Below are 22,452 nucleotides of genomic sequence, written 5' to 3'. Positions count from 1 at the left end.
CAGCGGCACACAACGGCTGTTTCCGTTTCGGCTCGGCATCCGACTCTGCGGATTTCTTGCGCAACTGATTATAAAAGGACGATACTGTCTGGCACTTTCGAACGCCCTAGCCTGTCATTGAATTTGGGGAAACTCAGAGAACACGACAAAAATGCTCGGTTGAATGTGTGACCACACCGTTCCCAACCTTTCCAGCAACGCTCCGGCCTGTCAAGGCACGCCAACGTGCATTTTTTCCAGTTATGTGCTATGTACTATCAATGATTCACCGGTCGGGTCATCGTTTCTTCGGTCAGCAAAACGTCCTCAGCAAATTGTCGATCAGCAGGAAAGTGGTCAGCGAATTTTCCGTGTGTCAAATTCCTGAATTCGACGTCTGAAAATTCACTCGGAGGAGACAACAGAAACTGCATTTTTTTGCGCTGTTACCTTGAAGTTCAGTAGGATTTTATGAGAAATGTACACAGCTTGGATCGAAATAATTTCAAAACAAACAGCTGTTGTGGAAATTCATTAACAAGTAAAAAATAAATCCGTTTCGCATTTGCCGGTACTCAGAGTTAACGGATTCAAAGTGGTTATGCACGGAATGAAAGTTACCGCGAATGGTTGTAGGCGCAATTTGCGTTATTGTTTGTTTGTTTGTTATTGTTTTATTATTTGTGTTATCGTTTGTTGGCACTTCCGTAACGGACACAGATACAGTACGTTTTTGCATTGGTGCTGAATTAAGAGGACCTTCGCTGCACTCCGGTCGATAATATGTACTGTGTACTTGGCAAATGGCAACTTATTTTACTTCTGCCAAAGAGCACAAACAGGCGGTTTGAATAGTTTTCCTTTGTGGTTTCTCTGCATGAACTTACATAATAATATTAATGCTATTATTATATTGCTATACATAATACCAGTCAGATGTTAAATCAGCTTGTTTAGGCTATGTATGTACCGCATTTTTTAGGCCGGTATAAATGGCAGGCATTACAGTAGGCCTTTTAATGCGAGTCTTGCGATGCAGCCATCATGCAGGCTGACGCAACAACATTACGAGTATTGCGATGGTGTTGCGACTGTCGCTAACTTGGGATTGTTTTATTTATTACTGCAGCTTACAGTTCTGTGGGAACAACTGTGTACACACTGTACAGTACAATAGTACTGTGGAGTGTGGACAACGTTTTGTTGTATTAAATTTACCGTTTTCAACCATCAAAATGATATCACGCGATCATCTTGAACCGATGGCCATCTCCTCGGATAGTGATAATACGTTCGACCAGAAGCTCAAACGTGGGGAGCGAGACGAGAAAGTTCCTCGTACTGGAGAATCAAGCAGCGACCCGAACGATTCTCCTAACTCTTCGTCCCAAGATGCAAAACCGATGAATTGCCCGAAGCTACCGAACGTTCTGGTATATTTATCGAGGAACCTACATCCTCAGAATATTATAGGCTGATGAATACAGACCAGCAAAAAGCGGATCGAATTATCATAATTATTAATTTTATTACTTGTATAGTAGTGTACTGCAAACTAAAGTATGTAGTTCAAGTAAGTCAACAGAGTTTTTAATATTATTCAGAATAGATATGTTGAGCTTATAAAGAGACGCTTTCTATTAATTTTGTTAAAGATATGCGATTTCCTAGAAATACTCCGCGCGACCCGATACGAAAGTGCTGGAAACGACCATAATTCCTCATAGTATTATTATACGCAAAACGGAACTGGCCAGTCATGTGCTCGTTATGGGAACATTATCGGTAAGAGCCTGGTAAAACATTTGGAAGAATAGCGAGTACCAGTATAATTCTTATTGGTTTTTATTATTCTGGACGTTTGTCTTAGCTGTACTGTACTTATGAAGTTACGTTTGCGGTTTCTCTTTCAAACTGACCGACTACAATGTGTAGTATGGTTACAATCCGATTAAATGTCCTTTATACGGGACCGTAAACGGCGACGCTTGTAAGAACCTGTGCTATACGTCGACGGAAACACTGAAGGCACATCTGCAAGCCGCGCACGCACTAACCAACGTGCAGATCAATCTGTTGTGCCCATGTCCTGCGGAATGCAATGGAAATATGGAATGTCCGGTTGTCGTTTATGATCAGCACACAGGAATGTTTTTGGAGAATCACCTGACAACTGCTCATGAAGATCACTTTGAAAAACTGCAAACATTAATGTGCTGTATGAACCCGGATGACAAATCGGATTTCCTTGAAGAATTTCTGGAGGAATATGATTTGGTATGACAACTATGCAGCATGCGCCTTTATAAACGCTATTAAAAACATGTTTTGTAGACAGGCAGCAGTTAAAAACTTAAAATTAACAGTAGGCACTAGGCAGCTAGCTCTACGGATCGGTAGTACGAGTATCGAGACAAGTTAGTTCGTATATACATTCATTTGGTTTATTTGAAGAAAAGTAAGCACGTGGCTTTAACTTAAACTTTGAAAAAATATCAGTAGAAGAAGTAACAGTACAAGAAATCTTATATCAGTAGAAAATAGATAAATTTCATTTCAGTTTTAACCTGTGCTTTGAACACAGAAACTGGAAGATATGGCTTATCTCAAACACCTGGATGGGCGTAAAACGTTTCCGGAATGGGTATACAACACGACTCAGCCGTTTCCCAGCCAACTGATTCCAGATAAATTCGTCATTCCAACCGTTGTTGAGGTTCGGTTCATCGTTTACTGTAATAGATATGCACGGTTGGTCTACTCGTACAGAAGATACACATCACATGGATATTGAGATTTCTTGCACGAATGTGTTTGGTTAACAGAATTATTGCTTGCGTTATGTCTGCAATGTTGAGCCGTGCAAAGACAACATTATCCGCAACTCGCAGCAAATGAGAATTCACATCTTTATTGTGCATAAAAGTCAGGTTCGCAGGGAAACCGATGTTTTCTTTGGTTGCCCGGCCCAGGTGACTGAAGTGAGTTTTCTTCAACTTGGTATTTCTAGCATAGTAGAAGTGTGTGGGTTCTTTTGGCAGGGATGCGAAGCCATCGCAAGGTGTAACACTAAAGACATGATATCACACGTGAAAGCAGTTCATCCCTTGCTTTGCGGCAAGCCTGGCTGCTCGGAGACGGCTTTGGAGGTAGGTATTACTAGGTAATTTGCTTGGTAATAGATGAATATGAAAAGCCCAAGATGTTTAGAAATGCAATTGCAGTGGTTCTGCCACTGCTGCCGTCAGTGACACTACCGGGTAGCGGCTGCCATTGAAATTATCAAATGTGATTTGCGTACTTACCTATACCTAATAAAACACGTGCATCAGTTGTGCAGTGCAGTAGCAGACATCTCATATTACGTACCGTATTTAGTTTACGTCTTGCAGTTCTACAGTATCTACAAACGCATTTATCTGGAAGTGGGAATCAGAGGGATTACTAGGGTAGAAAGTAGTTAAACCTGGAATTTAAAACATGGAAGATCGAACTTTTTTTGTTGTGGTAAGGTCCTCATTGGTTTTCACTGATAGACAAATCGGATTTCTGCATCTTCCCATACGACGGCGCCTTCCGCATCTGGTCCATCGACAACAGAGAAAAACACAGAGTCTGTCTCAAAGTGAAATCTTCCAGCGGCCTCAAGACTGTTCCCACCACCTGCGCCTCCAGCCAAGAACGAAAATTCGTCGCCGCCGGCTGCCATGACGGCGGCATCTCTTTGTGGGATACATCTCCCATATGTTTCTCCTACGACTAACCTGTTTCAATTTGAGACAAGTGAAAATACCTTCATTGTTAGCATATTGTGCAGTGTGCATGCTCTCAAAGGACTGGTACCCATGGTCTGCTTTTAATCGCACTGTAACAACTGCATCCAACGTTAAACAAAACGGTGCCCAGAACCGTTAGAATATTCTAATTACATAGCTAAATGATCACAACTGTAGTTTACAGTTGTGTACAGTTTTTCTGTACTGTGTGCAGTTGTTTGCAGTTTAAAAAACATGCGGCGGATGCATGCCACTCGCTTCGAAACGCTCGTCAACTTTACGGAAAAAAATGTTTTTGCATGTTGTGACATTTGTTGCCGAAGCCAAGATGTGCAAGACCTACTTTTGGAAGAGTTCGCGCACTGCACAGCCTGCACTGTGACGCGCGCGGTGCACCATTTAATTTTCATTGGCAAAACAAAACAAACAAATTTCCTGGACTGAAAATCTTGGCTAGAAAAAGAATTACTACGTATTATTAGGCTTAGTACTCCTGGAATAGCTCCATTACTCCAGTAAAGTTTCGGACGAATAGTAAACAGCAAACGTTTGGGTGGGAAGAAAGTAACAGTAACGTAAAGTAATTATACACTACGTGGACAATCTCTCGATTGTGCAGCGGCAGGTACGGGATAAAAAAGGAATCTCTGGGATTTAAAATAATTTCGGATTTGTGTATATAAAAGGAATAATAATAGTAGGGGAAAGAATTTTGTGAGTGCATGAAGGACATGAGAGGTTGTGGGTGTTTCTTTACTACAGTTGAGACCTTGAAAATTGCGCGTTTAGTCTGTAACTTTCCATAGGTTTACACAGTCATTTTGGTGGTAGTAATTTGTGTAGTAGTAATTTGTGTAGTTAAGAAAGTTGATTGCTTAATGGAGCGAACTATTATGTTTTGCACTGATAGTCTTGGATGTGTAGTAACAGGTGGTTTGTATATGTGATGTAGGCTGGGACGTACATTAAAAGGTTGTTCGAGAGAATGTTTGGTTTAATTGGTTTGTTGACTGGATTTTTTGAGTTCGGTGGGTATATTAGAAGTTGAGGAACGTTGTGTTTGAGTTATTATGGATTTGACAAAGTATATGCAGTGAGGAGAATGTTTTTCTTGTTGGTTATTTTCTGGTGGCCGGTTTAGATTTTCGGAAGCGTACCGATTCAGGTTGTTGAATTTTGTTTGGTCTTTTTAGGTTAAGTATAGTTTAGTAAGTTTGCTTTCATAGATAGCTTCTTTTAAGTATTGTTTTTTTTTAATAGAATAATGGAAACTGGTTGTGATCGCAAGAAATACATGCGTGAGTATGTGCGTGATTATAGAACAAAAACGCAAAACGGAAATTGATGGTAATTGTAGCAAGGAAGATAATGAAGTAGTGATGATGTTAGACATGAAAATTTGAAGTCAAAAAACAAAAATGTAAACTTAACAGGGTCAGCAAAACACAACAAATTCAGGACAAAATCGTAAAGTAATGCTTAAGAAAAGATCCGGACAACCATTACATACTACCATACTCCGCAAATGTCGTTTAGCACGTTCCTTTACAACAATTGTCCAATAATTGTCCAAAAATTCTCCAATAATTTTTTCCAAACATACCAGAAAACGCACCACCTTTAGTATTCCGATTACATTTTTGTTTTTTAACTTTTACATTCTCTATCTAACATCATCACTACTTCGCACATTATTCTCCCTGCTACAATTACCATCAGTTTTGATTTTGCATTTCTTTATATAACCACGCATATACTCACGCATGTATTTCTCACGATCACAACCACCTTCCATTATTTTATTAAAAAAGAATTCTGTAATAATGTATGAAAGAAAACTTACTAAACCAAACTCAACCTAAAAGACTTACCAAAGCCAAACAAAGACAGCAACCTGAATCAGTAAGTATCCACAAATCCATACCGGCCACCAAAAAAAACCAACACGAAAAACATTTTGCTCACTCCATATACTTCGACCACTCCATAATAACTCAAACACAAGATTTCTCAATTTCCACCGAACTCAAAAAATCCAGTCAACAACCAAATTAAACTATACATTTCCTCGAACAACCTTTTAATGTACCTACCAACCTACTTCCCACATACAAACCACCTGTTCCTACACATCCAAGACTATCAGAGCAAAACATAATAGTGTGCTCCATTAAGCAATCAACTTTCTCGAAATTTCTTGAATTTTCCACAATAATCCATCACTATCTACAACCCGCAACACACTCCACTTCCTGTAACACTTCATTAAACACTCAAATGCAAACAACCAGAAAGTCGAATATATTTCTACCATACTATAGTAAAACTCCCACTACCTTCACCCTAATTTAACATTCACCCTTTCTTCATTATCACTTTTCGTCAAACATATCACTTTTAATATAATTTACTATATTAACAAATTCTCTATTCAGCACTTTATTTCCTACCCCTTATAATCTCCACATACAATATGCTCCTGCAATGTGCTCCTACATTATGTAGAAGCACATTGCAATGTGCATATGTAGTGTTGGGCCGGCCCGGCCTAGGGCCGCGGCCCGAACGGCCCGGACCGAGGTCAGCCCGCCCCTTTTGGGAGGGCCGCGTCGGGCCGCGGCCCTCGGCCCGGGGAGAAGGGCCATGGCCCGGGCTGCGGCCCGGGCCGTGGCCCGTTGTGGACGTTAAATATGGAAAAAACCTTGAAAAACAAAAAATTTCTTTGGGTTTTACTGAAATTTAGTCTTTTTCGATGAGTTTTTCTTAATTTTTACAGCATTAAACGTTTCTAGGCCAAAATCCGTCTATTTTTCCGTTGACATACCCGCTGTAGCCGCTCGCATAATGACATCCGGGAATGAAATCTTTACTTTGCTGCAAGACGGCCCGGGCCGCGGCCCGGGGACATGTCGGGCCGCAGCCCGGATCGGCCCGCGGCCCGGGCCGTGTAAACGACGGCCCGGGCCTGAAGTTCTGCAACCGTTTTCCTCTATGCATGCAGCAAATCTGGGATCGTTAGAGGCCGGGCAGGGCCGGGCCGACCCAACACTATACATATGAAGGAGCACATATATGTAGGAGGACATATATGTAGGAGCACATTGCAGGAGCATACTGGATTACGTTTGTTTGGATACTACAATTCCGTTTTTCTCCTCCACAGAACCGATGCAATGTGCTCCTGCATTATGTACGAGCACAGTAAGGTGCTCCTACATAATGTAGGAGCACATAATGTAACCTAAAAAGATGCCGAGCTAACAACGCCATCTACAAGTTTCACGCATCGTTACTCGACTCATGTCACATGACTCATGTCACATGACTGTTAGGCCCCACCGCTTCCTTCAACCGGCCGGACCCTTCCGTACTCTACGGGCGCCAAAATTACTTTTGTTTACACACGGATATCGAAGACCAAAAACCGAAACTACAGTTTTATATATGCTACGACTGATTCTAGTCGTATACCGCACCTGTCACGGTTCAATGAACCTGCCGCAAAATTACGCGAGCGTAAACGGTAAGGGTCAAAAACTGGCAGTAATACAGTACAACGCCGTTTTCAAACTACAACAGATTTAGCGCTGGGGTCGCGGGATGGCACCATATATACGTTGTCGTCATCCGCCGATGCTGAACATGTAGTGCGATAACGCCGCAGGCAGTACCGGTTCAGTTTGCCCACGTCAGGCGAACCTTCACCGGTTAGATCGTCTACACTCCACTGGCGTCCATGGTAATGTGCCGACGGACGGGGATTCCTGCTTTGGTAGTCCTGAAGAATCTACAGAGTTATTCACTGGGTTTCACGGTGTACCTAAGCAGACTAAGAAGATTATCAGCCAAATTTGCCGAACCATACCGGCAGCCGGATTTGTTTCTCCTGAATTCTCAAATTTGTAAATCTTGGCATTTAATTTCCAGTGTCACGAAAAGATGGAACTCTGGTTTGGTGTAAAAGCGACCTCCACAATTAACTAAACAAGTGGAAACTGGGATGCCGATGCGCGCTCCAAAAATTTAAAATAATAAAATCACGAACAGGATGCGACAGGAACCCTAAACACATCCAGTTCCCTTACATGCTGACTGCCGAGCACTGAAATGGAAATTTGCTGGGACAGAAAAGCGTCTGAAAATGAGGTGACTGATTTCGAAATCCTCCACCCTAAGTCTCTAACCATAAGATGCACATTTACGAAGCTATTTTTCCAGGGTGATGACGACAGCCGAATACGGAATTCCAATGCGGGAACAGCGTCCGTGCCTAACAGTGGCAAAGCATATCGTGCTCCGAGCGTGTGATTTGGAAAGATTCTTTCCAAATCACACGCTCGCAGCACACCACTGTTCACGGCCATCTCATCAGAAATCCAACTGAATTTCCATGGAACACCTTGTGCTGGCGGTGCGATCGTGATGGAACGCTGGTGCACGATGAGACGTTCGAGACGGATACCAGCATGCATGGCGGTCTCCTCAACTAACCATAGCGCTTCAACTAGGTATTTGGCGCGAAGTTATGTATCGGCGGTATTTACAGTAAATGCATTTTGCATGTATGCTTATTTTTCCTGCATTAATTTTACGCGTTTTACAATGGTGGAGGTCGATTACATTTGGGTAACCGTTGCGCGTCGGGTAACGGGGAAACGCGTAAAAAGTGTGACGTAACAGCGCGTAATTAAGTAAACATTCTGATTGGTAATCGCGAAATCTGGGATGGGTTTTTGGCTTACTTGTCCGCGTAAGCGTTGCGCTTCGACGTCGAAGCGCAACCATTACCCAAACTTCTTACGCGCACCGATCAGCAAATTTTTGAAGTTCTGAAAAATTTTAATTGTTGGCTTGACGCTACAAAATTATTTCTCTTTAGAAGTTGTTGTGCTATTATCGTTTACGATTTTTATTTGGGGTGTAATTATCATCATCATATCGAGATCGCATTGCTGAACACAAGTGCTGTAGGTTGTAATTATTTTTTATCACGTACTGTGCCATTATGACATCTCCTAAGAGGACGTCTCCGCGAAGAAGAAGCGAGGACCCATAAAACCAAAGGTGGCTAACAGAGGCCTGCTGCCAGCTCAAGATCAGACTGATAATTTTTTTGTCTCGCTGTTTTTTCGTCGGTGCCATACCAGAAAAATAACAAAAGATAATATTATGTTACGCACTCGTAATCCATAATTAAGTTCCAATGAGATTATGTACTGTTTTTATATCGAGAAATGATCCAGTCTGAATCACAGAGGAGCTGCATTAAACGATAACTTTTTTACACTTGGATGGTCAATTTCCACCCTGGCACGTAAATTTACTCGTTTTCTTATTTGCCATTTCATTTTTTGCTGACTCATTCGTAATTTTTTACGCGTTCCACCGTTACCCGACGCGCAACGGTTACCCAAATGTAATTGACCTCCACCAATGGTTAGCTTCAGACGTTTATAGTGTATATTCATGCCCAGCTGCGTCTGTCGGCTAAAACTTTGTACCGTACACCGTATGAATTAACTAGAAGGTTAGATAGCAGGTTTTTTAGCGGTAAATTTATTTTTATTAGCCAAAACGATGGCGCGAAGTCTTCCTGAATTTTATTTTCCTACATAAAACAAGAGCCGGGCGCAGTGACCTTGAGGCCAAGCCACAGCTGAGCGGATATCCGGAAAGTCTGGTCATCCATGCAATACAAAGCAGTAATCTATACGCGTAAGCCGTTACTCGTTAGTATCGTTCATAAAATTGTACTACGCGGTTCGCCTTCACCGCTTTTATATGACAAGGTGACAATCAAACTATCATTAACGTGAATTCCGTATTGAGTTTATCAGATTAGAATGAAGATTTGTAAAGCTGTTTAAGATTTGTATCTTAAAGACTTTATATTCCGGTCGCCGATAACACCTTTGCGGATGCGTTAAGCCGTGTTTGTACTGCTGATTGTTATAAGTCGACCGTGGTCGATTGTATCAGGCACCGTGAAAGTGTACTGCGCCTGAGCGGTAACTACTGTTCCAGATACCCAAATAGCAAGTCTGAACGGGACCCTGACCGCGTTGCGGCTCAGTGCTATGACACCGTCCTCTGTCCGCACCCGGAAGGCCCAGTGGAGGAGGTTTAGCAGCTTCTGCAGTAAAGATCGGCTTCAGTCAGTACCGGCAAAGCCAAGTACAGTTTGATTATACATTGCCAAGTCACTGTCACGTAATCTTGAGTTTAGTTCCGTTCAGAACTACCTGGCTGCCATTGTGCCGTTGTACCATCTTCATTATAAACCGGCGCCGGATCTCAAACATTTTGTGATCGCTCAGGCTATGGAAGGAGTGCGTCGTCAGCGCAGGGAATTTCCTAGCAAAAAACCCCCAATTACGAGTTTACGACACACCATTTGGTTGGCATTTTTGAAGTAGTGCACCGACTTCCCGCGGAAGTACGAAAGGCGTTCTGGGCTGCTTGTTTCAAGTTGTTTGTTTGCATTCTTTTCATTGTTACGGAAACGCAGTCTGTTTGGAACCGATAAAGGTCATCTACACATTCGTTTCCGGGATGTTACTGTGGGAAAAAACAACGTTCTCGTGTCCGCTCCGGTTATGAAAACCAGTCACTGCATTGGTGAAAAAATCCTTATTCCGCTCCCGATCCGACCGGGCTCGGTGTTTTGCCCCGCTAAAGCTTTTACAGAGCTTCGTGAAAGTGGTGTGCTTGAAAGTGACCGTTCAGTCTTCTGTTACCGTGATAACAGTGGGGCGTTAAGAAACCTGCCCGCGGCCAAATTCACGCGTTTATTGCAGACTGCTATGCATGAGGCTGGGTACGATGGCGCAAAATTTAGTATTCACTCCTTCCGGCGGGGGTGGTGCATCATTTGCATCCGAATGTGGTGCGTCTCCAGAAGCTATAAAAGCGCAAGGAAATTGGCGCAGCGCCTGTTTCGAGAAATACATTGTTCGGGAAAACGATCGGCGTCTTCTTTTTGCCCGTGCCGCGGCCACGGGTTTCCCTTGGGTTTCCCTTGGGCTCACTGCGTTGAACTGCCTGTTTGTTCGCTCTCGTTGAGCGGTTCTGTTTGTTTGGTTTTCCTGTTGTTTGTTGCGATTATTATAGGCTTAGCCAGAACGTTCTCTTTGGTGTACGCTACGCCCATAAGAACTAAAACTTTTGTGCCGAACAGCCAGCCGTTTGATTATACACAATACACACGCAGAGACGTTATTACCTTGATAAAAGCAATACGAGCAAAGTATATTGTAGTCAGCTAATCGTGGTCTTCGTCAGTTGCGGCGTAGTGCATATGAATAGCCACGTATAGTCTTCTTCATATGCGCTACGGTTGCGGTGATATCGATTAAACTTATTGCTAAGACATTTTTACTGCTTATAGGTAATTTATGCCTTTTAGTGGCGTTGACAATAGTACTTTCAATCCAGTTCTTTAGATATAACACATTCGCATAGATTCCCGGCACACCGGGCTGCGCGCAGCCCTTCCCCCACGTCGGCCCACGACACCACTCCGATCAGCTCGTGGTGCCCATCCTTGTCCTTAGCCACCAACGGGCCACCGCTGTCGCCTTGGCAGGAATTTTTCCAATTTTCCCGGAAGCCACCACAAACCCACAAATTCACGGCAGTTAGTTATTTTTGCGCCGGATATACCAGTACATATAGATATACCAGTATGATACAATCCGAATAAAGCATCAATCAGTGAATGTGAACTCTTCCAGCTGTTTAAAGCACGTAGTCCGGTCATACAAATCAATGGCCACTTGCTGCAGTTTATCCGAACCGATGCCCAAGATCAAGATAGGAACGGCGAAATTATTGTCGCTCCGTCCTGTTATAAGATATGTATTTCCACTTATTATTTTATATACATCTGGTCTCTGGATGACCTTCACCGGCTTCATGATAAAACATAAAACTACGGAACAAAATCGTGAAAAAAATAAGATCATTTCAGTGACCTTTTATAAAACGCCTGACCTTGGTTTTCCACCAAATGCCCCCATCCAGCAACAAATGCCACTTTCTTTCCGTCGCGTTCTTTGTCAATATTGGCGGCACTGGCCAGATCCGTGGACGGATGCGTCGGCAAGCAGATAGGCTGGATACGCGAGGTGAACTTGACAGGCTCCGCCAGCTCCAGCAGGGCCACATCATTGTTAGTGTTGTCCTTGGGATTGTCGTAGTCCGGATGGTGGAAAACCCGGGAGATGGGCAGCAGTAGCTCCGGCTGGGTGAGCACTTGTTTAATGTCGGTAATCCCGACCACCGCTTTAATGTGGGTGGTGAGGAAGTCGTCGGGGTGGTTGTCCACGCAGTGACCGGCAGTCACGATCCAGCGATCGCTAATCTGTAGTGAATTTTGTTAATCAAACCAGTGCAATGGTAATTTCATTAAAGAAAAGTACCACATTAAGTATAAATCGGTGTGTTCATTTTATAAACTACACGGTTGGCTATCGCTTAATTATGCACTACATTAATGATGTTTATTTATATTGTAAAAACTGAACACGAATTGTGTGGGTGTTATTACTGCAAGCAGCATGAAAACATCAAAATCAGAATAAGAAATGCGGCAATAAAAATCTAAGGGTTTTATATTTTATTTTTCTGCCGTAAACCAAGAACTCTCAGGAAGAGAGGAAATTTTTACGTATCGATAGCGTCACAAGCGGATTCTGTTGTATCTGTACTGCCTCTACGGTACACTACGGTTTCAAGTATTGGGGAAACAAACTCGCTTGGCGATCGGCTTGATAATCGGATAAATTTTCTAATGATGTGAAAAATATCCCTAAACTCAAATACCGATTAGACGGTAATTATTAAAACATTACCATTTGTACATACCAGACTGGCAGCACAAAACTGGTAGACGGGCGGCATGTATTCCGGCCGGAACTGGATGAGTGCCACAATCCACGGCCAGCTTTCTTCCTGCGCCTCCACACCGCCGATAATCCTGGAGCCTGTGGCCCACAGAGCGTCTGGTAACACTTTGGTCGGTGTATTCGAATCGCCGGCGGCGGCGCCCGTGGTTGGCGCCGGCAGGGGCGGAGTTTTGGATTTAATAATTGCCGGGCTATTGCTGATTGGCTTCCACCATTCTGTCAACGGATGTCAATTAATTAATCCAAATAAATAAAAAAATTCGATGATGTACCGGATTAAAATAAACATACAGATATTTTAAAACAAATTTACTTTCTGCTGATTACAGCTGATATTTACGAGCTTGGACAGCAACGGTCAGACATATGAAAATGCAGATAAATTTAATCATAATTAAGAAAATATGGACTTGAGCAACCGCTGAAGGGTTGTTACGAATATCCATCGTCAAGGTGGTGGAAATTAATTATGGCAGAAATGGACAACATAATTCATGCAGGTTGGGTTGTGAAAATCCCATGTGCATGATTCCGCGAGCGCATTTCTTAAGCCAATGTGGAGTGGAGAATTTTGCTGCCCTTCGCATTTTTGCAGGAGTGTTGAAGTGGAAGCACTGACCAATACTTCGAAATTATGTCACTGTTGTTAGGATTACAAAAGCAGTGCGTTATAATGAATATGTATTGTACTACTGGAATCAAAACAATCCTGTAATGGTGAACATTTACTGCATATTTATTTAATTTAGAAAAGCGACAAGTCAGCGGCAAATGCTGGAATTGTGCATTTTTAATGCCGCTGTCCCATGCTTTAACACACGAAAGGTCACGCTTATTTTTAAATTTGTATAAAATTTTTAGGAATAAAGCGAGATGTATGAGTGACAAGGTCATGCAAGCTCCCATGGTAAAGATAGCGCGAGTCGGTATCGCGAATGCAGATGGGTACGCGCTGCGGGCGTGATATGCTTGAAGATGCAAGCGTACAGGGCGTAATTTTAGTCCCACTTTGCCGATTTGGTGCGTTTGACGACTGCCGCGATACACGCACATCGCTACACAGTTCCGCCGTCGTGAGAATAGCATCCCATAGCTGACAGGTGTGGCGGCAGCGCAGCCTTTCAACGATGTCCAGTGACTGGAAGATATCCTTTAGCATTTCCAGCGGCAACTCCAATACGCGCTCACCGGCACACAACGACTGTTTCCGTTTCGGCTCGGCATCAGCCTTGACAAGCCGCACATAGGACTTTCGCTCAACTTCATGAAGCAGCAACGCCGATTCAGACGGCGGCAGAGTCCAGTACCCGTTCGGCGCACGGCATGCTTGCATGACCAAATTGCCGGCTGGAAGCAGCCCTGGTCTCTCGGATTCTCGAAACGGACTGCGAATCTGTCGGCGGGAAGCAGTTCGCGGCAACCCTGCCCGTCCACCATCCCCTCCACCAGCTCCATAAAACCCATATGCAGCGACTTTATCGCATGGGATTGCGAACAGATTATCACCTTCAGTATACAGCTTCCCTGCCTCTTTAGATCCCGAAAGCCACGAGCCATGACAGCAGGAGCCGTGTCAGCCGGCATCTTAGGCAAAATTTGGTGTCTGGCGGACGCGGGAGAACGCGGCAGTAGGGCACCTACATACGGCTGCTGGCGCCGGCTGAAGGTAGTCCTCGGTTTTTACTGGTAATTTCTTTAATTAATGGTATTCGCAATTTCGTGTGACCGCATCTTAATAATATTTTTTTCTCATCATGCACAGTACAGTAATATTTTCTAACAACTTATGCAGTTACGCGTACATTGGCGGTTGCCAATCACCGGTTGTAATACGCTTGTGGAGTGCACACAGGCTTCCGCCGTTGGGGCAACGGCTTTCTTTACGTTTTCTTTACACTCTGCCTTTTCTGTTCAACCTTATAACGACGTCGCCCTCGCAGTTCTTTTGTTGTTCGAGTATTCACTGAATACTATTCAGTATTGAATTCACTTTTGAGATACGTAATGTCGTGCGATCGTTTTGAACCAATGGACGCGTGCTCCATTAGTGACAGAGGAGTTGACCCGTTCAGCCAGAAGCGCCAAAGATGTGAGTTAAAACAGAAAACTTCTCATTGTGCAGAATCAAGTAGGGTTCCGAATGATGATCCCAAAATTCCTTACTCTTCGTTGTACGACGGAAAACCGAGGCAGAACGTGGAGCTGCCGAATGTGCTGGTATGTTCCATCGAGCGAAACGGCTCCCAACTGCTTTTATGTTGACGAACTCATGAATCTTAAGACCGAAATAAGCGGGTAGATCTATAGCGATCAGTAGTAGGACCGCAGGTGTGCTGCAGGCAAAGCTGAAACAGTTCAAAGACAGCTTTGAATTCTTTAATTCGAAAGCTCTAACAGTTAGTGCTTCCCAAACCCTAATTAATTATGGTACTGTACTTGTAAAGAGGTGCTTTCTATAACTTCTACATTAACGGGGTTTGAATCTTGATGAGATGTATCACAGTATCTAAGCGGATGATGATTCCAGAAAACTGTACGTCATTACTGCATTAAAATTCGTATAAAAAGTTTTCACTTGATATGTGTACTACGTACTACTCTGTAGTATCAAATAATCAATAATTTCGTGTACAGAGTACTTTTTAATAGCCGATGATTCCATGTTTTTGTTTTTTGCTATAAATTTGCTTTTGTAAATTGTGATATTAAATGGGTGCGTCAGCTTTAAATTCCGTAATTAATGTGATACGAGCGGTCTTCTAATTTCATAGAAGTGCTCCGTGCGACCCGATACGAAAGTGCTGGAAACGACCATAATTCTTCACAAAATTATCGTTCGCAAAACGGAACTGGCTAATCATGTACTCGTTATGGGAACAGTATCGGTAAAAATCAGCAATTTATTTTGTGGGCTTATGTGACATATTACTATAATACATATTACTATAATAATTACATATTTCTATAATGCGTTATGTGACATATTATTATAATTTACATTCATCGTGTATGTCGTGTCCTATGTCTGCTCGTATTCTTTGTTTTTTACAATCTGCAGTATGGTGGCAATCCTCTTAAGTGTCCGTACGTGTCCGAATCCGATACTTGCAAGGAGTTGTGCTTTACGTCGACGGAGAGTCTAAAGGCGCATCTGGAAACCGCGCACCAACTGACAGATGTGCAGATCAATCTGGTGTGCCCCTGTCCGGCGGAATGCAACGGAAACAAGGAATGCGAGGATGTTGCATATGATCAGCACACAGGAATGTTTTTGGAGGATCACCTGACGGCTGCGCACAAGGAATTCTATGAAAAACTGGAAACACTAACGTGCTGCATCAACTGCAGTGATGACGACGACGATGATGATCTCGAAGAATTTCTGGAGGAAAATGATTTGGTGAAGCAACTATAGAGATTTATTATAAGAGGACAGATACCTATACTTCTATATCTCTGTTCCCTTGATTTTCCGTCCGTATCTCTCTGTCCATGCTGCACAGCTGCCTTGTTTAGCCGTTTTGATAAAAGGAATGCCATGCTAAAAATAGATACCATAAGTAGGTACTATACTACTAGGTGAATATTTTGTGTACGTGATTTTTTTGATAATCGACTGCGATTTTTCGCTAAAGTTTTAGTTTGTATTTTAGTTCCCCTTCTGCTCGATGCATGACGTGGTGTTACCTGTTTAAAATCGATGTGCTGGTTTTCGCCGTCATAAGTTTTTTGCACCGAGCGCGAAGCGCGAGGTGCTGCAATTAACTGATCGTCAAGACTACACGCTCCATAGCAGAGTATATCTGACGCCAAAAGCGCGTCACCGTCACCTCTTTCCTATGGGATATGTGGAATTCCACAATATTGATTCCATTTCCAGTGGTACGTATCACTTCAAGTGGTACTGGAAATGCGTAACAGATCTCAGTGGCTATTGCTCGCGCTCGGTGCAATGATGTGGTTATCAACCACCGCTAGTAACTTCTATCTCATGTTTAAACTTAGAAAATGGACGATATGGCCTACCTCAAGCATTTGAATGGGCGTAAAACGTTTCCGGAATGGGTATTTGATCCGACTCGACCGTTTCCTAGCCAGACAATTCCAGATAAATTCATCCAACCTACCGTCATAGAGGTCATGTATTGTGCAGCATGTGATATAATATTATGTGTCTCGTCCACCGTAAATGTGGTACACAGGGTCGTGACAGGGATGTTACGATGGCGTGGCCTGCAGAACGGTGCTGATTTTGCAGAAGAACTGCTTGCATTACGTCTGCAATCTTGAACCATGTAAAGATAACCTCATCCGAAACGCTGACCAAATGAGAGGTCACATCTATTCTTCCCACAAGGAACAGGTACTATTGAAACCGACCTTTTCTTTGGATGCCCTGCCCAAATGACTGAAGTGAGTCCTTTTCCATGCGAATGGGTTGAAGCTGCTTGTTAACGCCACTATGAACTAGATGTGTTACTGTTGGCTCCAGTAAATTTAACAAAATTACTCGAATTAATTTAACGTAAAATAAAATTCGGAGCATGGGTTTTTTCTCCAGGGTTGCGAGGCGATCGCGAAGGCATCCACGAACCACATGGTGTCACATGTGACAGCGATGCATCCTTTGCTGTGCGGCAAGCCTGAATACTCGGGGAACGCCTTGCAGGTAATTCAATTTGTAACTGAAAGGTGAAAAATTCCGAAAATATTCCAGAGTAACAAGTTCTGTGGTTGCCGCACTGAACTTCCGCTGGCAATAAATTCGTGTAAATTAAATGCGCTTGCGAAGTACGTAGTTGCGCATTGCTGTAGAAGATGATGAACTGTTACTATCCAGAAAATGTGCTGCCCGTATTAGCGCCGTTACGATCAGGTCCACAGTACTTGATGCAGTAAATTAACGTACTGCAATGGCTCCAACTGTATGATACAGTTATCGGCACTAAGCGCAGTTCAGGAATTGGGCAATGTGCAGGCGATGAAATTGTCTATCATGCCCTCCCGTGGAAGTCGCGGTGTAGCGTGGCGCAGTATATTTAACCGTTCCAAGGTTTTGAATGTTCACGGTTACTAGGAGTCTATCGTTTTGTGGATCAGATCGAACTTATTGTACGAAGTGCGGACAAAGCGGAACACGGGACACTAAAGCAACAAAATTTGAAATAGCTGGCCCTTCCATTGTGCCCAGCACTGACGCTGCGTTTCGTCGTTGACCATTTATTGACAAGCGCTGTCGTAAAGATTCCTTCGGATGAAAAATTGCGGTTATGTATTCCCTCGTGAAGGCTACAAACAACAGGGTTTCCGTTCTATGAGTGATGTCTGTAGTGTTAGTAGAATCGTACGCTCTTTATTGATCCGACTGGTATCGCAGGCTTCGCAGCAGAAAACAATTGAACAGAAAAGAAAGAATCGTAGCTAGCTACAGAAACATGATAAAAACAGCAGCAGTTGCTAAGAAGACGAGGATCTCGACTTATACATACGCTACACTATGTATTTCGAAATCACGGCTAATCTTTTTGATTTTCTGTACTTTGTGTTCATAGAAACGAATGGACCTCGTGATAAAAATGGACCAGCGGCGTGTGCGTGTTGGAGAGACTTTAGACGGTTTGTTGGAGGATTGTGTTGAGAGCAACTCTGATAAAAAAATGCAGCGGTACTTGTGGAAGTATTTATGCCCTGATCAGGTACCTATGTAATGTGAGCAGCTGGAAAATTGATATTAAGAATAAGAATGATGACCCTGATCCAGATTGGCAGTAGAGTGCGCCCATTAGATTACGTCGAGCAGTGATGTATTCATGCAAGATTCACAATTTTATTATAAGTTTAAACTGCAGTTAGAAATATGGTATTGGGTACAGACGATCTGATTGCCTCGCTGTAAAATTGTTGGTTTGGTTTGTGTAATTTTAATCTGTGTTGTAGGATTGCTCGGTAATGTACTGGGAGCGAGATTACATGGTTTGGCACATTGGAGCTGATCATCAACCTCTGTGGAACACGGCCTGAAAGCGTATCTGCATAATATGGATCTTTTAGTTGTGCTATTTTCTGTACTTTTTTTGGATTTTCATATATACGGTACCTTTGATGTTGGTTGCGGCGTTTCTGGCCTTCCTGTTTGAGCAAAGGGGAAAACCATGTGTTCCCGACTTTTTTTATTAGTATGCTAAAATATGTTATCATGGATAAAAGTTGCTAGTTTGGGTCGTGATAAAATCTGCACTTGTTCATCTACGAAAAGACAGAAAAATGGTTACGAAAACTGCTAAAATGATGTACAGAAAGTCCAACCTAGTTCAGTATGCAATAAAAACTGTTTATGACACATTATGTGTAATAAACAGTTTTTACACATGTCGCACATGTATGGTTTATTCTATTCGTGATGGTATCGGTATTGTAAGTTCAGAGGTCGAACTGACTCAAGGATCAACTCATCCCTGCTTGAGCATCACCTTGGTCGCATGTCAAGCGATCGTGTGTTAAAACTTATAAGCATTCGAAGAAAACAATACGAGTTTTTGGTTCGTTAGTCACTAATCCCAGAAACAGTTCCCAATTCACACTTTGGCATTTCACGTTGAATCTCAAGAAAAGAAACGATGAGACTTAAACGACGAAAAGCTGCTTAGGTGGATAAAGTAAAGTATTTATTTTCTGCGTTGATTCTAGTCCAGTGTCATCTATAATACGAGTACACGCAAAACATACAATAGATCGTTTTAGTGAAATACAGGTTATGCAGTAGCAAGGAAATATTGGAACATTACAGGAATGTAATTGAGTATTGACAAAGCCCATTTAGGTCTCTAATTCATCCTGCCTTGCCGGCGTATGTACTGCTTTTATCATGGAAAATTAGTCCGAAGTGGCATGGCATTCATTTTCCCTAATGCAATTATACGACATTACCCTCATCCCAACCGCACTTTTCATGGCCATCGATCCTCTACCCGTCCAGCGCCAAGGCCAGACCCCGTAATAAGGAAGTTTAATTTGTTGGGCTGCTGTGACTTCCCCGGCCACGGCTGCAGCATGTTGAATAACGTTGCGCTTGCGTGATCCTCAATTGCGACTATAAAGCCGCTGTAGACAACACATACTCTCACAGTGTAATCCTGCGATCGATTGGGGAATGCGTTTTTGTAAGCCGCTAGTAATCCGTCATCGGGATATCATGACAGTGTTGGCGCAGCTGCTGCCGACACGCGTACGACACATTGCCTATCAACACATCCATTACGCCGGTCATTTTCCCGTGCCAGTGTACAGTCGGGGATTTGGTGGGAATTGTTTCCCGATTGACTTTTACTTGTCATCAGTGCTCGTGCACTCAGTTGGAAACTCTCTTGCCGGTTGTAAGTTTTATGCCGGTTCGTCACTATTCATGTGCATCATGCTGAAACTCTCGCCATAACGATGTAATACTTCTTGTCGGTATATGTATCATAACTTCCTCCCCGCAGATTTATGACTATATAATGGATGCAGTCAACAGTCTTTCCAATTTTACAAACCAGTCGCACGCGGGGTATTACGAATGGAGCGGCGGCGCTACGCTCCAAGTTCTCTTCACCGTCGCCACATTCCTGACCAACGGTTTTGTCCTGGCGATCTTCGCCAGCCGACCACGCCTCATTACCCCCTTCTCCATCTACCTGATTAACCTGCTAATCGCCAATGTTGTCGACACATTAGCCAATCCGTTGCGCATCGTGGAACTGCTACGGACCGAGTGGTTCGCCTGGAGCCGGTGGTGTCTGGTGATGCTGTATAGTGATTGGATACCCAATGCTATTGTACAGCAGTCCCATCTGCTCATCACCGTCAACCGGATCTGGGCCATCGCTCGCCCGATTTCCTACCGGAATTCCCATACGAAGCCGGTAGCGATGGCGATATGCGCCGGCACGTGGCTATATGTGCACATTATCATCCTGCCGTTTTATGTGCGGGATTTACTGTATTATGGGAATTTTGATTCGGATCGCTGGTGTATCGTTAATGTCAGCGCGCAGAAGGGTTACGCTATGGTATGCAAATGCTGTTGGTTTAATAAATGATGTGTTTGTGCATGGGAAAATTTACATAAGTCATCATTTATTCTACAATGAATGATTAAGTGGCATGCTGGTCGTATTGGGAAGGACTGAATATACGTACATGCATAATTAATTTTATGGAATGGTTAAAATTTAAACTGCTTAAATGTGGATAGTTTTTCTATCCTCGGTAGAAGTCTTAAGGCGGATATAAATTTGATAGGTTTATAAAATTTAACAGCACTTTCTTTCTATTTGTTTTATTGTTTTACGCTTTTTTTACATTTTTGGATTTGTGCACTCATTGTTTGTACTCAACAGTATACGCATGTACATACTCAGTAGTATGTTTGTAAGTTGTGTATTCATACGGGTGAACCGCGCTCCAACTTCATACGGGTGAACCGCGCTCTCATGGGTTTCTCCGGCAGCGCATTTCCCTCGAAATCCAACGAGGCAACGCCGCTTCCGTACTCGGAACAATGGATGGAGCGGCAGCGTTAAATGAACATTTTTTGCTATAATAATTGTTTCTAACCCGTAATGTACCCCATTTTATGAAATAAAAATCGTAAGTTCTGTATTGCACATACATATGACACTGTACGCAGTAAACGAATATAGTAGAGTAAAATTCCTGGGACCATTTTGATTCCGGAAAATAAATCATTTGTAAGCGTTGATAGTAAGATGCCGCTCTACATAGCCAGTTGAGTAGTAATGGCGTAAGTGCAATAAAGTGCCTATTTTTTGCACTTACGTATGGTGTCATTACAGATGCTACAGCTTGTCATTTATCTTATTCCGTACATCTTAATACTCCTTGCCTATCCCTTTCTATGGCACCGGCGTCGAATGCAGATGCGGGCAATGCCACGTAGTAAAGAGTGGATACCGTTGTCGGGGACGGAAGACAATTCTTTGAACACGACTCCAACGAAAAATACACCGCAAGAGCAATCCAGAAAACCCGTAGCTAAAAAACGAAGCCGGGAGAGCTCTACGGGCTTCACCGTCCTCACTGTACAGACGATATCTATCCTGGTCTGCTGGACCAGCTCCAAGATTTACGGCACCGCATCGGCATATTTCCACTATGAATTAGGCTGGTTAGGCCAAGTAGGCAATATTATGTACATGATTCAAATGGTTATTGATCCTCTTTTATTTGTCCTAGTTTTGCCTGAGCTGCGGGCAGCCGTTATACAGGTGATTAAGTGCCGAAATATGCGATGAATACTTTTGAGATTTTGTAATAATGTTGTTCGTTATAAAGCCTGCGTGATACATAACATACGTTATCCGTAACGTTTAACGTACGGTAATCTTGCGCACGTTAAAGTGTAATAAAGATAACAGTCACTCTCAGTCAGAATCCCCACAATTCATTCGTCAATGACAAACTGTGAATGGTACTTAATGCACATCTTTATCACACAGATCGTCGTCGACGGCAGTGGCCTAATTTTACCATTGTACACAGTTTAACATCCAGGTGACATTGCGCAGTATGAGATCATGCGTACTTCTATGCGTTATTCATCGTAATACAGTATGTGAATTGCAGATGTTGGTTTTGTTGAGATGTTTGGTTTTTGATCTGTGCTAATGAAGCCCCGGCAGCAGCTATTTACCGATTTTCATGGTGCTATTCAAGTGGCGCTCTGCGCGGGACCCTTCATTTTCTATGCATTAAATTTCGAAGGACAAGCCTGTACTCGATCGGCATCGTGG

General features: G+C 43.0%; 4 protein-coding genes across 7 annotated transcripts; 3 read left to right on the top strand and 1 right to left on the bottom strand.

The window, feature by feature from the left end:
* Window positions 1–1,218: 1,218 nt before the first annotated feature.
* Window positions 1,219–4,132, top strand: LOC129592187 (uncharacterized). 4 transcript variants are annotated; one of them, XM_055488164.1, is made up of 7 exons: window positions 1,219–1,412; window positions 1,651–1,764; window positions 1,915–2,256; window positions 2,564–2,695; window positions 2,805–2,951; window positions 3,021–3,128; window positions 3,516–4,132. In XM_055488164.1, the coding sequence occupies exons 1-7, from the start codon at window positions 1,242–1,244 to the stop codon at window positions 3,606–3,608; spliced, it is 1,107 nt and encodes a 368-aa protein (XP_055344139.1). In that variant the 5' UTR covers window positions 1,219–1,241; the 3' UTR covers window positions 3,609–4,132. The 4 variants fall into 4 exon arrangements, with proteins under 4 accessions (XP_055344139.1, XP_055344137.1, XP_055344138.1 ...); XM_055488162.1 differs by having other exon boundaries at window positions 3,021–3,142; XM_055488163.1 differs by having other exon boundaries at window positions 2,805–2,960.
* Window positions 4,133–11,225: 7,093 nt separating this feature from the next.
* Window positions 11,226–13,994, bottom strand: LOC129592119 (transmembrane protease serine 9-like). Its single transcript, XM_055488083.1, has 4 exons — window positions 13,670–13,994; window positions 12,621–12,877; window positions 11,748–12,117; window positions 11,226–11,598 (listed from the first exon to the last, which is right to left on the bottom strand). The coding sequence occupies exons 1-4, from the start codon at window positions 13,992–13,994 to the stop codon at window positions 11,462–11,464; spliced, it is 1,089 nt and encodes a 362-aa protein (XP_055344058.1). The 3' UTR covers window positions 11,226–11,461.
* An 815-nt stretch (window positions 13,995–14,809) lies between these two features.
* On the top strand, window positions 14,810–16,076 carry LOC129592117 (uncharacterized). Its single transcript, XM_055488082.1, has 3 exons — window positions 14,810–14,878; window positions 15,433–15,546; window positions 15,720–16,076. The coding sequence occupies exons 2-3, from the start codon at window positions 15,532–15,534 to the stop codon at window positions 16,074–16,076; spliced, it is 372 nt and encodes a 123-aa protein (XP_055344057.1). The 5' UTR covers window positions 14,810–14,878; window positions 15,433–15,531.
* A 3,948-nt stretch (window positions 16,077–20,024) lies between these two features.
* On the top strand, window positions 20,025–21,954 carry LOC129592116 (alpha-2B adrenergic receptor-like). Its single transcript, XM_055488081.1, has 2 exons — window positions 20,025–20,709; window positions 21,496–21,954. The coding sequence occupies exons 1-2, from the start codon at window positions 20,158–20,160 to the stop codon at window positions 21,952–21,954; spliced, it is 1,011 nt and encodes a 336-aa protein (XP_055344056.1). The 5' UTR covers window positions 20,025–20,157.
* Window positions 21,955–22,452: the final 498 nt, after the last annotated feature.

The sequence above is a fragment of the Paramacrobiotus metropolitanus genome, unplaced genomic scaffold, assembly GCF_019649055.1.
Source record: "Paramacrobiotus metropolitanus isolate TYO unplaced genomic scaffold, Prichtersi_v1.0 Parri_scaffold0000050, whole genome shotgun sequence".
In the NCBI taxonomy this organism is placed as follows: domain Eukaryota; kingdom Metazoa; phylum Tardigrada; class Eutardigrada; order Parachela; family Macrobiotidae; genus Paramacrobiotus; species Paramacrobiotus metropolitanus.
The sequence above is the reverse complement of the archived record's forward strand: the minus strand, read 5'-3'. Positions and strand labels throughout refer to the sequence as shown.

Excerpts from the sequence above, each read along its gene's own strand:
- LOC129592119 (XM_055488083.1), bottom strand. The coding sequence starts at position 13,994 with ATGCAAGCATGCCGTGCGCCGAACGGGTACTGGACTCTGCCGCCGTCT. Across the intron at positions 12,118-12,620 it reads AGTTTTGTGCTGCCAGTCTG|ATTAGCGATCGCTGGATCGT; the intron begins GTATGTACAAAT and ends AATTCACTACAG. Across the intron at positions 11,599-11,747 it reads GCATTTGGTGGAAAACCAAG|GACGGAGCGACAATAATTTC; the intron begins GTCAGGCGTTTT and ends ATCTTATAACAG.
- LOC129592116 (XM_055488081.1), top strand. The coding sequence starts at position 20,158 with ATGGATGCAGTCAACAGTCTTTCCAATTTTACAAACCAGTCGCACGCG. Across the intron at positions 20,710-21,495 it reads CGCAGAAGGGTTACGCTATG|ATGCTACAGCTTGTCATTTA; the intron begins GTATGCAAATGC and ends GTGTCATTACAG.
- LOC129592187 (XM_055488161.1), top strand. The coding sequence starts at position 1,242 with ATGGCCATCTCCTCGGATAGTGATAATACGTTCGACCAGAAGCTCAAA. Across the intron at positions 1,765-1,914 it reads TCGTTATGGGAACATTATCG|TATGGTTACAATCCGATTAA; the intron begins GTAAGAGCCTGG and ends TACAATGTGTAG. Across the intron at positions 2,696-2,804 it reads TCATTCCAACCGTTGTTGAG|AATTATTGCTTGCGTTATGT; the intron begins GTTCGGTTCATC and ends TTTGGTTAACAG.